This window comes from Chelonia mydas, chromosome 3 (assembly GCF_015237465.2).
Source record: "Chelonia mydas isolate rCheMyd1 chromosome 3, rCheMyd1.pri.v2, whole genome shotgun sequence".
Classification (NCBI taxonomy): Eukaryota; Metazoa; Chordata; order Testudines; family Cheloniidae; genus Chelonia; species Chelonia mydas.
The window spans coordinates 122,481,183-122,498,304 of record NC_057851.1 but is presented as its reverse complement, the minus strand read 5'-3'; the positions used below and the strand labels follow the sequence as shown (position 1 = coordinate 122,498,304).

The following is a 17,122-nucleotide window of genomic DNA, read 5'->3' as shown; positions in this document are numbered from 1 at the left end:
TGATTTAAAGCCGCCTTCCAAAAAACCCAGTTTCCTTCTGCTGCCTTGTGCTGCTAAACTGAGAGGTACTAATAATGACTGGATGAGGCTGTGAACTCATCCTTCAATTAACATAACTAAGGATAAATTAATCATAAGCCACCACCGAAGAAAGACAAAAGGAGTTTTTAATTGAGAGGCTGGAGCTTGCTACAATGTGTGAGTCATGGGTGGAAATTTTCTTTTTTGGGAGAAATGTAATCAAAGTATTTGGGGGGCGGGAATTAGACATGTGAATGCTTCCTGGGGGGAGAGGCATTAGGGGGCAGAGAAGTGGGGAATAGGGGGAGATGAGTTTGAGGCTGTAGTGAGGAGTAGGGAGGTTATAGAGATAGATGGTAGGGGAGGTGAGAACTTGGGGGCTCAGGTGAGGAGGCATGGCACCCACCAGCTCTGCCAGTGCACCCCAACATTGCATGACAACTATAAAGTGTCAGAAGAACATTAATTGGGAAATTGGAGGTTTCATGGCTCCTGAGAAAATGTGTGCTGTATGGCACAGAAACACTACAAGCTCTGACATCTTACTGTTTCTCGGAGATGGGGTACATCTATTGGACCGGGACCAGAGGATCTTTCTTTCCTACATAAAACTGTCGGTATTCTGGAACAGAAACCCTGTCAGTGATTTCTCTCACCAGTTGTGGTACAGAACGCCATGCTCCAACCATTGTGAAACACCATCAGGAACACTGTTTTCACTGTAACATAGTTGTCCTTCACTCCATGCACTGCACATGAGTTGGGTTATAGGAGGAGGGAAGTAATAGCAATGGAAATGGTTGTATATCAGGGAGTGAAAGCTTCAGGGAGATGCGTTCCCTGCTTGCAGCGGAGAGGCCGGGACACAAAAGTGGGGAGGGGTCAGGACATAGCTGGAGAGGTGGGCCAAAGCAGGGCTGGTAGGGTATAGGTGGTGTGTGTGTGGCTGGAGGACAGGGGAGCAGCTAGCTCAGTATGTTAATTGTGGGATTGTGGCAGGGCAGGATTAAACCCCTTTAAGGCCCTGCCAAAATGCTGGCTGCAGCCTGCACTCTGGCCAGGAGACCAGGGCTAGAGACACAGGTATTCAGCAGGGAACCCAGCTGCAAGCCCTAATGAGGGCTGGCTCAGAGGAACATGCTGACAGCTGGACTGAGGCATGAGAGGGCTATAAAAGCCCTGGGCAAACCTCAGTGAGGACGCTGGTCTGGAAGGAGACAGGAGGGTGGATTGGTGTCTCCTTTCCAAAGAAGGAAGCCTCAAAAGCTGGGAGATCCTGGGGAGGGTCTGTGGGGCACTAGCTGTTGGGGGATCTGGGAACTGCACGAACACTGTAAATAAAGACACTTGGGCGATCCAGCAACAGAAGGTGTGGAAGATTCTTTATTATACCAGCCTAAACACAGGGTGCAGGCTCAAGAGGGAGGAAGCCTGCAGGGATCCTGTGACAGGAACATAACTACCTATATGACTACTAATTCTTACCAAAAACATATTTTTCCTGTTCAGTCTAGGAAATTCAATGACAAGAACCAATGTTAACACAGAGTGAAGGTTGCTCAGTGGCATGTTGTCCTCTTGCGGAGTGCTTAGCTGAGTAAAACCCAAACTTCTGAAAACAGGAAATACACAGTTAAGGTTTCCCCTGCAACCTGAACTCTACTCTCTTTCAGCAACACCCCAGTACACCTCACTATACACACACACACACACACACACACCTTTTCTCTGCCAACCCTGCAGTTTCTGAAATGTACAAGCTCTTCTTTTACTAGCAGTTCACTCTCACCCGCAGGATTCCATCTAATGCTGTGAAAGGACAAAAAGGAGGAAATGAGGGGGAGGAACAGCTGCCTATGCCACCTTCCCTCTGCTCCTATGGAGCTAGCATTAACCCCTAAGAATTATTTGCATACACTCCAGGTGCAGTCAGTGTGTTAAGTGTACCTACACTAAATAGTGGAAGCAGTAGTTATCACTGCTTTTACTATGTTACTATTGCTATTTTGTGTGTGCTAATTCAAGCAAAGTTAGCATGGGTATGTTCATGCTAACTGGGAGAAGGAAGTTGTAAAAGGCTGTAAAGTGGTTCTTAAACTGTCTACATGTGTTTCTCTTTCTGGGAAGTGGGCTAAGTGTGTGAGTGTACACTGGGATCTGGAACCTCCTGAGTCTTATAGTGCCAAGGGCTAGTGCAAGTACGTGTTATGTGCATACTGAGGCATTGATTGAAGAAGGCAGAAAGAAGGGGGCTTGCTCAAATTTTTTTATGTAGAGATTCCCCCTCCCCCCCTTTTTGTTCTTTAATAGTGTTAGGTGGAATCCTCGGGATGAGAGTGAATGGGGTGTAAAGGGAGGTGATCAGCTTGTACATTTCAGCAACTGTGGAGTTGGCAGACTAAAGGTTTGTGTGTTACTGGGGCATTGCTGAAAGAGTAGATTTAAGGTTGCATGGGCAGCCTCGCTTGTGCATTTCCTGGTTTCCAGAAGCTTGGGTCTTGCTCAACTCAGTACTCTGCAAGGGAATGACATAGCACCAAGCAACCTTAGCTCTGTGTTAATGTAGTTTTTTGCCATTGAATTGATTTTTTTCCCCCTAGAGGTATTTTTATTGAGCAACTGTACTAAATCAAATATCTGACCAGTAGAAAATCGGACCTTGTGTCCTTATTCTTATAAAATGGCTATTGTCTGCCTTTTCATTTTATTTATTTTATTTTTGGAAATCAGCTTTCCTGTTGTCACACTTGCTCGGTAAATGGCTCCACAGAATTCTGATTTGGTATGTATTCTTTTGCTGTGTTGATGTTACCATTATTGTTGATTGCATTCCAAAAGTGCCGCTTGGGGTCCCCTGATATTTCATTATGTTTTTATATTTGCAGCCTTTTCTTGAATAGAATTCTTTCTTGCTTTCTTCTAGTACATTTGCTCGCTTGTTTCCTTCTGCAAAGTAAGTTTTAGACATGGCATTAATGGGATTTTTGTATGCTATAATTCATTTTGAAGGTTTGAAAAAAGAATCTCTTAATGCATTCTAGAAACAAAATACCTATACTCAATAGCTCTGCATTTCAATAGCTAATGTCAACAGAATAGCTCCATAGTAAAGATTTTAAAGGTAGCTGAATCCTTGATTTGCTAAAATATTAGGAAAAAACATCTCACAAAGCAAGCCAATGGACCTCTCCCACAGCCAATAACTGTCTGTAAGTAGAAGTTAACTCATGTACCTTTCATGGGGTTTTAGTCACTTCTCAGTTATGTCAGTCTGATACCAGTGTAACTCCATTGAATTATTCCTTGTGTACACCAATGTAAATGGGATGAACAAGCCCCATGAGACTTGAAGTGCAAAAAGCCAGGAAAGGGCACTCCCAAGAAAACAAATCATTCTGAAAGAATAAAGATTTGATTCTGAAAGAACCAGAATGTCTCCTTCAAGGTGCCAGGTGCTCTGAAATCTCACTGAAGTAAATATTCCCAATGGGAGTTCAGGGCACTCGGGACTTCACAGAATCTGGCCCTAACTTTGGTTTTCCCCCCAAATTTCTCTGGTACTATAAGTGAACAGACTTATCAGATGTGACTCTCACTCTCAGTAGATGGATGATTTAAAATGCTTCTAGGACAGCTGTTCTCACACTGTGGGTCAGGACCCCAAAGCAGGTCATGACCCCATTTTAGTGGGGTCACCAGGGCTGGCTTAGACTTTTTGGGGCCCTGGGCCAAGGGCCAAAGCCCAAACCTAAGGGCTTCAGCCCTGGGCGGCAGGGCTAAGGTTACAGCCCCCCTGCCTGGGGCTGAAGCCCTTGGGCTTTGGCTTTGCCCCCCTGGGTGGTGGGGCTTGGACAGGCTCAGGCTTCCATCCCCTTTCCTGGGGTCCTGTAGTATTTTTTCTTGTCAGAAGGGGGTTGCGGTGCAATGAAGTTTGAGAATCCCTGTTCTATGATTTCATCCCATTTAAGTGTTCTTTAAACATTTAAGGGCCTGATTCTTAGTTATAAGGCCACATACATCAGTCTACAATGTGATGCCTCTTTACACTGCCAGATTAGGGCAATGGGGCCTTAGTGTAGCTGAGGATAATGCCCTTAAAGAAGTGGGGTGAGTGGGAGTATAGTCTGGGAATTGAGTAACTTATTTTTGGATTTCAGTTGTGCCACAGACTTGCTGTGTGACCTTAATTTCTCCATGTCTGTCTGTTTTTCCCCATCTTTAAAATGGAAATAACACTTCCCTGTGTGCTAAGGTGTCTACCTGCACACAAGGCCTGAGTAGGTTAAAAGGAGCCAATTAACCCAGTGACAGGCTGCATCTGGAAAGGAGTCAGTGCTGTTAAGGTCTAATTGATGATGAAGCCCAGCTGGACAGGCTAAGGTGGAGAGGAGGGAATTGGTAGAAGACAAGGAGGAGTAAACCCTAGGATCCCTGCCTGGGAATAAAGACTGTGACAAGAACCTGAGAGTGTAAACTAGCCACAAGAAGCAGAGGAAGCTCGAGTGGTAACCTAGGGGTGGGTTAGAAGACAAAGGTAGGAAAGAGCCTAAGACAGTGGTTCTCAAACTTTTGTAGTGGTGACTCCTTTCACATAGCATGTCTCTGAGTGCGGCCCCCCCCCCCCCCTTCTAAATGAAAAACACTTTAAAATATATTTAACACCATTATAAGTGCTGGAGGCAAAGTGGAGTTTGGGTTGGAGGCTGACAGCTTGAGACCCCCCCCGCCCCCATGTCATAACCTTATGGCCCCCTGAGAGGTCCTGACCCCAGTTTGAGAACCTCTGGCCTAGGGCAACAGCATCTGGGTCTGAAATTGCGTAGACTGTGGTTGCTAGGTATAGTGTCCATGGGCCGGAACCCAGAGCAGTGGGCAGGCCTGGGTTCCCCTACCAACCAGCCACAGGAGAACTGGCACAGTCAGGGCAGTGGATCAGAAGACTACCTGAGAGAGTTTGTCCAGAGGGACTTTAATACCTGGAAGGGGAAAATTATAGTGACCTGGCAGGAGGATTAAGCCACGAAGAGGAAGTAACCTGAGCTGCGAGAGAGAGAATCCACAGGACGAGCAACCAAAGGAGTGGGGGCACCAGACTATCCAGAGGTAATCCCCAGGTAAGCTGCAGGGAAGAGCTCTAATAGTGAGTAGTAAACACTGTGATGCCCTGCCTCAGAAAGCTATGAAGGCATAATTCATTGATATCAGGGTCTTTGATGGAAGGAATTTTTATAAATGCAGGTTTTATCTTCCGCAAACATAAGCATTAATATAACACAGCAGGCTATTGATCTAGCTAAACCAGCATTTTACAGCTGGTAGTAGCCATTGATTAGTGCTCAAATGGGAAAACAAGATTAAAACCATTGTGCTAACTATAATGCTGTGTTATGAAGAGGGGCAAAGGAAATAATCTTATCGTGAAAGAAGGGGGGTTAAATAAAGCACTTCAATTCTTGATCTAGTGGATTTTTAATCTTTTTAAAATCCTGCTAAGCTATTTAGCACCGTAGCTCCTTATGGCAGCAAATTCCATAGCTTCATTCTTGTAGCATTTCAGTGTTTCCTTATATTGGTTTTAAACTTGCTTTTCAATTATGTCAAATATACTTTTTTTTTCTGAAATGAGCAAAGGGTACAAACTTAAGACTGATCAAACAATTCATGTAAAAAAGGGATTTTAAGCACTTTGAGACACCCACAAATTTTCCTGTGTTTGTAAAGACTGTTGTAGAACCATGAATCACCAAGGCAATACAAAAACAGTCATTCTCGCTAATGAGTAAGAGCTTAATTCTATAAGCCATTAGTCATGAGTAGTCCTGTTGAATTGACCAGAATTGCTCTTGTGAGTAAAGGTTGCAAAATCAGGCTCCAAGATCTTAATATGTGGAGGGGGAAAATGGATTTTCTTTGAAATGAAAGTTTTTAAATTTTTAATTGGATGTAAAGCGTTCCTTTCAAATAATCTGTGTGAAATCGTCAGGGATGCAACCCCATGGTCTGGGTGTCCCTAAGCCTCTGACTGCCACGTGCTGGCACTGCATGACAGGGGATGGATCACTGGATGATTGCCCTGTTCTGTTCATTCCCTTTGAAGCAGCTGGCACTGGCCACTGTTGAAAGACAGGTTACTGGACTAGATGGACCATTGGTCAGCCCCAGTCTGGCCATCCTTATATTTTTGAAATACAGTCTGCAGGTTTTGATTAAAATATCCAAACACCTTAAATGTAAAGATTTGACCGATTGTGCAGCCCTTATTCTCTAGAGTAATCTCATTGAATTCAATAGTGCTAATCACAAGAGCGATCCCTGCAATAACGCCAGCCGTGTGCTGGTGGAAGGATAATGTCAAAGTATTCTTTGTCTCTTTCCTCCTCTTTTTTTGGTCTCTACTGCATATATGTTAAGGCTGGAGGCTAATGTCATAGTTCCTGAGGTAACCGCATCTCTGATCCCTTGGTGGTGTCCCTCAGAGCACTCCACTCAGGTTTAGGGCCTTTAGCTGAGCCTGTCACCTTTGTCAAGGCAGGATCCCTCCAGACTGAGGACTTAGGCTTCATGCTCCTGCAATTCACTGACCATCTCAGCAGGTTTGAAGCCAGCTCTATACCTAAAAAGGTAGGTTGATCTAGCTACATGGTTCTGGGGTATGAAAAATCCACATACCATAGCGATGAAGTTAATCCAACCTAACCCCTGGTGTAGACTGCACTAGGTGGATGGAAGAATTCTTCTGTCAACCGAGCTACTGCTGCTCCGGGAGATGGATTAACTACACAGACAGGAGGACCCCTCCCATTGCAGTAGTGAGTATCTATGCCGAAGTGCTACAGCAGTGCAGCAGCAGTGCTTCAGCTGTGCTTCTGTAATGTTGCAAGTATAGACAAGCCCTGAGACTCTAGTTCAGTCCCTGCAGCCCTGTTCTCTCAGGTGCAATGATAGGGTGAACCAGTGACAGCCAGCTTTCACAGAGCAAAGCGTTAGCGGTTCAGAACTAAAGCATTACAAAGAAAACCACTTATTTGCAGGTTTAGTTTACAAGACACCTACTGATCTTTCATACGTGGATCCTGGCCAGTTTCAAAGTATTGCAGGGCCTGTCTCATGTTTCATGTCCATTTTTGGATTGCATGTGAATGAGCCCATTCGGACCAGGGTTGTCTCTTTATACTGTTCTCTGATTGCCAGGACTCTTGAACCAGGTCAAACCAGTATATGCTGTCTCCCCCAGGGGGTGAAACTTCCACAGCCCTATTATCTGCATTAGGGATTTGCATTAATTATCTCCCCAGTGATTTCAGTTCCTGCATTGATCCAGGAATATAATCACTAGCTAGCATATAAACACTTATAAAGTTGATGCAACAGTCTTTGAATATTCAATGTGTCCATAGCATCTGTCACACTTAAAAAAAATCTGCATATTTTAATAATGACTTCAATTTGCATATTTGGTTAATATGCATTATAAATATGTAACAAGAGGCTTCATAAAGGAGCTCATGGATACCTTGTATATCTGTGATGGTGGTGAAATATGCCTGACTTCTCATCCTGGGAGAGGTCAGTGTGTGTGTTGACATGGCCACAGATGCAAAACCCCCAACACTCGTCTCCTCACTTGCCTCCTTAGGACTTCCACAGGTAATTTCTGGTCCAAACCATGCAGCTGGTCTCACCTGGGACATGGATTGATATCCAGGCAACTCCAGTGGCTCGTCTAGTCTCTGCCCCTGGTTTTTCTGTGTTGGGTGGAGGGCTGTGGTTGGGTTGCAGGCTGCTGCTTCTTGTAGTGGGCTGGGAGGGCATCTTGTTACTTCCTGCCATTGGGGGAGATTGCTCTGGTCAATTTTCAGGCCCCTGGCTGAGTGCCTAACACTAGGTTGCTCCCTGCCTTTGCTCTTTGATTGAGAAGGTTTTGATGAGGGGATGTATGTCTGTGGCTCCCTGGCTACTGCTTCTAGGCCTCTGGCCAGAAAATATCAGTAATGTAGCTCAGTTTTGCACTAGCCACAGTTCCAATTCTATGGGCATGAGTGAGTTGAAGGGTTATGCTATAGGCTACATGTTTATGATTACACTCCTCCAGACCAAGTCTTCTGCTTAGAGTTGCAGTGACTCTAACTCCCTAGTCTAGGGTGATCCTCACCATAGAGCTGCAGCGGGAGGGGCTAGTCACCCTGAGTACGTACCAATGGCTTGGGATGGGACTGTACACATGGCTGCCTCAAGCTTCTATTTTTAGTGTGCTGCTCAGAGCCAGCAGGAGTCTGTCTCCTCAAGCTGCAACTTGCACAGCTCCAGCATGAGATGGTACCCAGAGACAGGCTTCCAGAGCCAAACAGGAGACTTATCGAGCCGGTTCGTATCAGAGTCATCCATGTACCATAGAGTTGGGACAGTGCTGCAGGCCAAGGAAAGCCCCAAACACTCCCAACTCTGAACAATTATTTAAGTTTGTAAGCTAAAACTTGCATCTCTTTGTGTTTGCTTTCTGTGAATATTCTAGCTGTCTAGTTCACTGGCAGAAAGGGTCACCACAAAAGCCAAATGATCAGGAAACAAGCTTCAGATTTGTGGGCATTTTTTGTAAAAGTATTAGTGTTGCATGTTGTCAGGGAACAATAATATACCACATGGCCTATACGGTCATTCAGTGTATCTTGAATTTGGAGTATCTCCAAGGAGCAGGAGACCAAGAACTACTTGCAAATTCTTCAGCAAATAACTTTTTGAACAAATTCAAGGAACTCGGGATCAGATTGGGCAATCTGCCCAGGTGAAGTGGCATAACTAGAATCAACTATTGTGAGTTCTCAGTTCTAGCAGGGATATCAGAAAGATTCCATTTGCTCCACTTGAAAATTAAAAGGCCAACCTCTATTAGAAATATTTGTGGACACACCTCTGCTTGTGGCTCTACAGTTGACTGACAATAGCCTGCTAAGGCTATTGTTGGAGCCTTTTTCTTTTAGAAACAATCTTCCTTTTGAGGCAGTTAGGGTTTCCTAAGACCTTTTTCTCCCCAAAGTAGTACAACAGCTACCGTAGTGATGAACTTAAAGATTAAGGAAGAATGTTTAAAAAAAACCCTAATTCACTGAGTCAGAACTGCTTTTTCAAATCTTACTATTGTTCATTAAAATTCATCATGCATTTGCACAGCCATGCAACAGAAATATAATATGGCTCTTTGTTTACACACACACCTTAAATGTGTGTTCACACATCTACTACTTGTTCTTAAACAGCTATTTGAACAGCGATCTGGGGGGGAAAACAGCTGATATGAAAGTTGACAGCCCAATATTTGTACTAGGGGGTGGCAATATATAGACTGGGGGTTCACATAGCACAGCTGTGTTCATAACTATGATTTCAAGAGGAGGGGGACTTAAGACCCTCAATAAACTGATGAGAAAAGGTCATCAGATTCAACTTGTCTGCTTTTTGTTTATCCTAAGGTATTGATTACAATCAATCATGTCTACGATGAGACATCATTCCGTGGTGGAAGTATATTTACATACAGAAACTTCTGCCGCAGTATAGTTACACGATCACTATTGTCATAGTGTGTTACTGCTGGACTCATAGCAGGTGGATGTGTACATTTTACTTTCACTCTGGCACTGAGTAGTCTTGTGATCGTATGTCTTTACTAATTTACCTCAACCCCACTTTTCTGCTTTTTTTTTATTTTGTATTTCTTGTACTGCCATACCTAACTTTGGAATTATGTCAAAATTGAGCTCTGCTAGTTCAGGGGCTGGGGGGGACCTCTCTCATGATGTCAGAGTAAGCTAAATTAAAGTTGCCTCCTTCCCTCCCTCCTTCTCCCCCTACCCCCACATTAGATAAAATCCATACTACCATCCTTGCCCTCCTTGCTGGAAGAATGGGGGTATCATTGTCCCACAAGGGGCTCAGATGAATATTGGCTCTTTCAGTTATTGTAAAATAAACATTGTATGCCCCATAGAAACATGAATGTTGTCCTCCTAGAGGACTGACTGATAGTTTTGTTGCAGACTCTATCTAAGGGAATTGGGCAGGGTTTACAAGATGCAGGATTGTTCCCCCACAGAATATGTATATTTTAAAACTTAAACTCCAGTCACAGGATGCGAGGGCTCAGCATAAAGTCTGAGATAGATCCTCTTTGGGCAGTGCAATCTTCATTTGTTCTGCTCATGATTCCAGAGAGGGTAGCTTCCCAGCAGAAAATACCATCCTGGAAATATAGCCTACACAAAGGCAGTATGTTGCACCCTATGAGGTGGAACTTGCCAATATGCCAAGCAAATGTCTGCAGGTCCAGTGGGAGGTGTAACCTTCAGGAGAAAATCAAAAGACATGGAAGGATGGAGTGATCTTTAGAAACATTCTTGTAGGAACGAAATGCTGCTTCTTGGCTGAGAATTTCTCATGGGCAGCTCTCCCACATGTGCACCATTGCTGATCTATTATTATTGTAGCTTATATATGCCAGTTTATTTACATGGGATGTGTTGGGAGTAACTCCTATGAGAGAGAGTCAACAGTACATTTTATCAGTGACTACATTTTTGTCAGACAGGGGTATCAAGATCATATGCATTTACCCTTCCCCACACTACAAAAACCAGGGGGTCACCCAATGAAGTTGGTAGGTAGCAGGTTTAATTCAAACAAAAGGAAATACTTTTTCACATAAGACAAAATTAACCTCTGGAACTCATTACCATGGGATGTTGTGATGACCAGGAGTAAAACTGGGTTCAAAAAAGAACTAGATAAATTCATAGAGGATAGGTCCATCATTGGAAGATAGGGATGTAACCCCACACATGGGGGAAGGGGGGGACTGTAAACCTCTGATTGTCAGAAGATGGGAGTGGATCTTTCAAAAATTGCCATGTTTTGAATACTGTCTGTGAAGCTCTGGTACTGGTCATTGTTGGAGACAGGAATCCGGGGTAGATGGACCATTGATCTGATCCAGTATGGCAACTCTTATGTTCTTACATGTATACATATACTACCCATTGCTACCATACTGTATGGGGAAAATCCTGAAGGCTTTACTTGGGTTTTTATGTGGTCCTTACCTAGGTTTTGATCTGCATGAGTTTGCTCACTGGCTTACCCATTGAGATCTGGGATTGTATTTTGGCTCGGAATGAATCAAACCACTCCTAGCTTTCTCCCTAAATTGCTCTTACCTGCCAGGCACTGTATTGCAGTCAGAGGGAGCTAAGTGCATTTAGAATCTGGCAGAAGTCAGCCCTAAGATTGCTTTTTAACTGGTGTAAAAAGCAAAACAAGAAGAGGCTGCATATACAACAAAACACCACTGCAGAGTAGGAGATGCAGGAGGGCCAAGGGGAGTTCACTTTTCTCTTCCCAGAACAGCAGCTCTCTTGGCAATCAGTCAGTGTTTTGATATTTTGTTGGTATTTCCTTACTTCACCGAGGCGGCTGACTCCCCTTGTCTGAGGACAGCTGCAAATCCCTCATGTAGCGCGACATTTGGCTATCACCTGGGGAGGCTTCCAGCCTGAACAAATTGTGCCCCACTGGGAGCTCCTGCGGGTGTGGTCGATGCCGGAGCCAGCAGCTAGACTGGGAGGAGAGGCTCTGCCGCACCTCCCCTCCCTTGCTTGCTCTGCAGTTACTATAGCAGCAGCCGCAGCAGCATCCTCGCACTCAACTTGCACCCATCATTTAAAGAGCAAATTAAGGTGGTTGGTTTTTTTGTTTTTTTTAAAAAGTGGGTGGTGGGAGGGGGGAGAAAGGTAGTTCAATTTACTGCTGCAAGAGAAGCATTTACTCTGACAAAGTCACTTTGCAAAAGCTAGAGCTGCAATTATATCCCTCCCTTCATCCTCCTCTTCCCCCCCCCCCCCCCACCTCCTCTTTCAAAGCCTGAGTGTGAAGCAGCAGCATAAGCAGCTTCTCTGTGTGTCTGTCTCTCTGAGGAGTGGGAACTGGTGGTGGTCACACAAGAAACCATACTACAGACCTGAGCCACGGGCTCCAGCAAACCTCAGAGATTGCTGCATTCTGCTAAGTCCTCTGTGTCTGTTGGGCACAGCTCACTTGCTCACAGTTCTGGCTGTGTCTCTCATCCTCTTCCACTCACTCACACGTTTTCTTCCTCCCTCAGCCTTTGAAAGAAAAACTCCAACATGCCAATTGCCCACTTACTGGAGCTATGGAAAAAGATAGAGGTGGAACCCATGGACACGGAGGTGAGCCTCAAACCAACCCTTAATGATTTCCACAGGCATCGCAAGTCCATTGCAAATGGACCAGTTTGAAGAAGTCATTTATATAAAATGCGTATTTATTTCTTTATGTGGGTGCTTTGGGGAGTTCTCTCTCAGCATGGGACCCAACTGCTCTGTTTAGCAAAACTTTAGGATGTCTTTCTTTTTAGTGACTTGTATTGTGTTGTAAGGCAAACCCACTTGTTGATGGTGATGGAAGATGTATTCCCTGGGTAGGGGAGGGAGTAGCTTAATCAATTTAGCAATGAGTTAAGTATTAGTGGAATGAGATAAGTCTAATGTTGTATTAATCCCTCTTTTGGAATGATTCTTAAAAAGGGAGATGACCAGGAAACTTGTCATGCCTGAGCTCAAAGGCTGCTGATTTCTGAAGTGATGGGAAAAACTTCAAGTCCTTACCTAGTGACAGTGTTGGATGCTTGCTTAGGCACCTACTTTGAGCAAAACAAAGTACTGATCAATACAGATTGCTTTACAGAGGTGCTCTTTTAGTGAAGGGGATCTCTTGAAGATATTCTGGGGCACTCCCAAGACTGGAGACTGCCTGTTGTACAGTTTCACTATATAGTTTACATATAGATTGAATTTCATTGACTTTTTAAAAAGTGTAAATAGGTGGAATTAGTCTAAAATGTTTGACTAGAATAATGTTGCTTCTCAAATGTAATTAGCTACATTGATTGACTGAATTTGTGTTCTCTTGTTTCCTAGCTAAACCATTCCTCTTACTGCTAGATGTAGTCTTGCTAAATAAACGTGTCTCCGTTGTATTCCAATATCTACTAATTTTCTTCCACTACAAAATGCTTAAAGGAAGGGGCAGAGATGTTTTTTGTATTTCTTTTTCCCTGCACTTGATTCTGAGCTACCTTACATTGATTTTACATCAGTGCAATTTAATTGACTTCAGTGGAGTTACTCCTGATTTTGCACCATTGTAGGTAAGATCAGAATATACCCACTGTCTTTAAACAGTGATTTTAAACCTCTAAAAATCATTTTTCAAACACAGGACCATGCTGTAAGTACCTACCAGAGAAGGTAATTGGTAACCCATTATAAAACTCTCTAAGAACTATATAATATCATTAGAGCATCTTGACTGCATGAGCCCTTTATGTCGGCAATACGTGTAGTTTTAGATTTTTGTCTTATACTTGGGCCAGGTCTACAGTAAAAAGAGAGTCAACCCAGCTACGTTGCTGAAGGGTGTGGGGAAAAATAGTTATGCTGACCTAATCCCCAGTGCAGACAGTACTAGGTCGACTGAAGAACCCCTGCTGTCGCTGCAGTGAGAGACTACACTGAAGTATTGCAGTGGTGCCACTGCAGCTGTACTGGCTTAAGTGTAGACGTAGCCTTAGTCTCTGCCCTGAAGAGCTTAAAACCCTCTTTGTGCTGGGTTTTCTGTAGCACAGAATACAATGGGGAGCTGGCCCAGGACCGAGGCTCTGGGGTTCTACCACAGTATAAATGATTGTGTTGGAAATGAACACAAGCCTCAAAACACAAGCCACAAAAACTAATGACTGTACCAATAGTTACATTACTAAATGAGAGCAAAACTCTTTTTTTAATATAGACTTATGTTTAAATTTTAAAACCATGTGGCTTTTTCTAACCATAATCTTAGTTAAGTAACAGATTTCTTAACTGTAACTTAAATGACAAGATTGCAAGAAACCAAGTCCTGTTTCTCAAACTGAGACGTTGAATTTGCAAAGATTTCAGATATGACTTGAAGTGAAGTAAGTGAAAGATAAGGGAAAAACATTAAAAATAGAATTACAATAAATAACTTGGTCTGGAAAAGACCCTACATGAGGAATGTATTTGCCTGGGGCTGGGGAAAGATGATCAAATGCTGTCTTGAGCCATAGACTTCATCTCCTTTCTTGTGGCAGGTCACTTTCTCTCAGTTGATTTGTGGGAGAATCCCTTGTGTAATCCAGAATAGCCCTGAAAAAATTGCTGTTTTAGGAAAATCTAAGTGTGCTATCAAAAATGGCACCTCTGGGTATAACATTCTTGCCCCCTTTGGCCCACACAGTTGGCCAACATTTGGGGCCTTGCTGGGCTGTTTCAGTTAGGTGAAATTGGTGATAGAGGTTGGGTGTTCCTTTGGTGGAATGCTGTTTATTTACAAACAATGCGCACACAGGCCTGTCTACCCTGAACACAGGGTACACAATTACACAAATAACAGCAGGCAGTTGCCTTGCTCAGAAATCCAAGTCTGCCTTTCCAGTGAGTATTGGGTCCAAAAGAATCAATCTCTCTCTCTGCTTTCTCCAAGGACCATGCTTGCCACTGTTTCTCTCGCTTTCCACATTTCTCACACAGCTGCAGCCAATCAGCCCCAACAAAACCCTTCAGCCCACAAGGAGTTAGCTTTGCCATGCAACCCTGTGCGTCCGGTGGTAGCCTCAGCTATCGCTACGCTAAAGAGCATTTAATTGTTCCTTCCATTTAGCTTCCCAGGGTATGTCTACACGGCAAAGACAAACCCACGGCTGGCCTATGCCAACTGACTCTGCTTCAGGCTGCAGGGCTGTCTCGTTGATGAGTAGACTTTCTGGCTTGGGCAGGAGCTTGAGCTCTGGGACCCTTCCACCTCACAGAGTCCTTCAGCCGAAGCCCAGATGTCTACGCTGCAGCGAAACCGCCCTGTGCCCCTGAGTCGGCTGGCATGGGCCAGCCGTGGTTGTCTAGTTACTATGTAGACAGACCCAAAGAAGCATGCTGAGCATACCCATCAGCTTTAACCAGATCTGTGGTTGTCTTTCCATCAAAGACCTGCTCTGATGGTCGCTAACAATTCTTCTAGCACAGCAACTTCTTCTAAAATGTACTCAGACTTGTATTTTGTACCGAGGTGCCATGGTGCTAGGGCACTTACAAACATAGGATAGAGCTGGGCAAAATTTTGGACTCTTTTTGGCTGGAAAAAAAAATAAATAAAAATGCAGGTTTGGGACAGCCAGAACATTTGGTGAATATGTGTTCGTTTCACTGAACTGTTTAAGTCAAAACAGGAGACATTTTTGGAAATGTCCTAACAAACAATTGGACACTATCAAAACAAAACACTTCAGCTTTTTGGACTAGATTCACAATGGTATTTAGACACCATTCACAAACCAGGTAGTTGTGATGGTTTCCCCCCTTACACTGAACAGCCTGTTGGGCAGGGCCCTCTCTTGAGCTGAGGGGGACATAGGTTCAAACCCCCACTCTGGAGCAGAAACTTGAACCCAGGTCTCCCTGCTCCCAGGAGCATGCCCTCACCATGAGGCACTCTGGAGTGGGCGGTGTCTCGGTCTCTCCTGTTGGAGCTTTTCCACATTTTTATAAAATATTTGAGTAGTCCTTGGGGCTGGGAGATGGAGAGTGACTCCATAGCCCACTGATTAGGGCACTCATCTGGGAGGTGGAACCCCTGGGTTCCTGTCCTTGATCCAGAGTGGAGACTTCCGCCTGGCCTGGCCCAACCCAAATGAGTATCCTAACAACTGGGCTATTGAGCGTAAGGAGATCTCCTTCTCCATTCTTGTGAAACTAGCCCTTATTTTTCTTTTCCTTTTCTTAAAATACACACAACAATCTCATTCCAACTTTTCAATTTGACAATTTCCGTTCTGGTTCAATCCAAACCAAAAAACTGTTAGGTGTCCCACCAGCTCTCCTCCGGAACTGCCAGCAAAGCGAAGTATTCTCTGTTGTGAAGTACTGAAGTGCTAAAATGCACATCCATTACATACATGCACTACTAGTTGTCAGTCCCTGCCACTGGGTTGATGATGGGGACTATGTTTTTGTGCGTGTGATGAACCAAAAATAAGAAGGCTATATACTTTGTTCCTTGTTTAAATTAGGACCCTAGATCAGTATTGTTGTTGAACTTAATTTCCAGCTTAAAAAAAATAAGTTTGGTAATGGGTTACAGACTTGTTCGTTCTTTATATTAAGGTTTTGTTTTATGAATAGTTTTAACAAGGGTTAAAATTGTTAGTATCCAAAAGGTCTCTGTCTTGCTCCATAATCATGGCTTATGTCTAATTCCTTCCACTGATTTTTGTTTATAACCATCTATAACACATTCTACTCATGTCTGTAACATCCTTATAACCTATATAATTTATTAACCCTTTATAAACTATTTAGAAAAAACACTTTATATTAAAGTGTGACTGTTTAATTCTAGCCCAGGTGAGTTTGATAGCTGTTGAGCAGCCTTTATGATTGATTTTCAATGGAAACTAGAAGCCTACATACCTTTTGTGAATCTGAGCTGTTCCCTCTCCAGTGGACAAGTGTCCACATTACAACAGCCGCCACAATGATTTGAATGCAAAGAACATTCCTCTTTTACAAATTATTAAATTTAACTTTTATCTTGGCTACACTTTAAAGTCTGCTGTGTGAAAACTTATGATTAGAATACTTTTAAGGAATTGGAGTGGTGTTCAAATCCACGCAGGGTAAAATGTCATTTTGGGGGCTAGTCTGACATTTCTCCCCCACAAGATTTTCACGTTTTGTAAATATGCCATCTGCCAGGGAGGGAGACAAATGTCTTATTTTTTTTATATGTGCAAACCTTCCCCCTGATGCCAAAAAACCTTTAAAAATGCATTTACCAGTATCTGAGTGTGACTCAGTGCAAACATTTAAATACAGCACTTACGTTAAATCAATTTTATATCAGCGGGGGGTTCACTAAGGACATGTACTGCATTGTGTAAAGTGAGTAAACAAGGAAGGATTAAGGGCTGAATCCTACTTTCTTTACCCATTGACTTACTTTACTCACAGAAGTAGTTCCC

The 17,122-nt window shown here is 43.6% G+C and overlaps 1 protein-coding gene across 2 annotated transcripts in view; it reads left to right on the top strand.

Annotated features, from left to right (window-relative positions):
• The first annotated feature begins 4,821 nt into the window (after nucleotides 1-4,821).
• RPS6KA2 (ribosomal protein S6 kinase A2) overlaps nucleotides 4,822-17,122 on the top strand; it is a 468,026-nt gene continuing 455,725 nt past the window's right edge. The window contains exons 1-2 of one of the 2 annotated variants that reach the window (XM_043543199.1): nucleotides 4,822-5,135; nucleotides 12,173-12,257. In XM_043543199.1, coding sequence (XP_043399134.1) covers nucleotides 12,195-12,257 — 63 coding nt within the window. In that variant the 5' untranslated portion in view covers nucleotides 4,822-5,135; nucleotides 12,173-12,194. Of the gene's footprint in view, nucleotides 5,136-11,978; nucleotides 12,258-17,122 lie in introns of those variants that run through there. The other variant, XR_006289668.1, reaches the window with a different exon arrangement.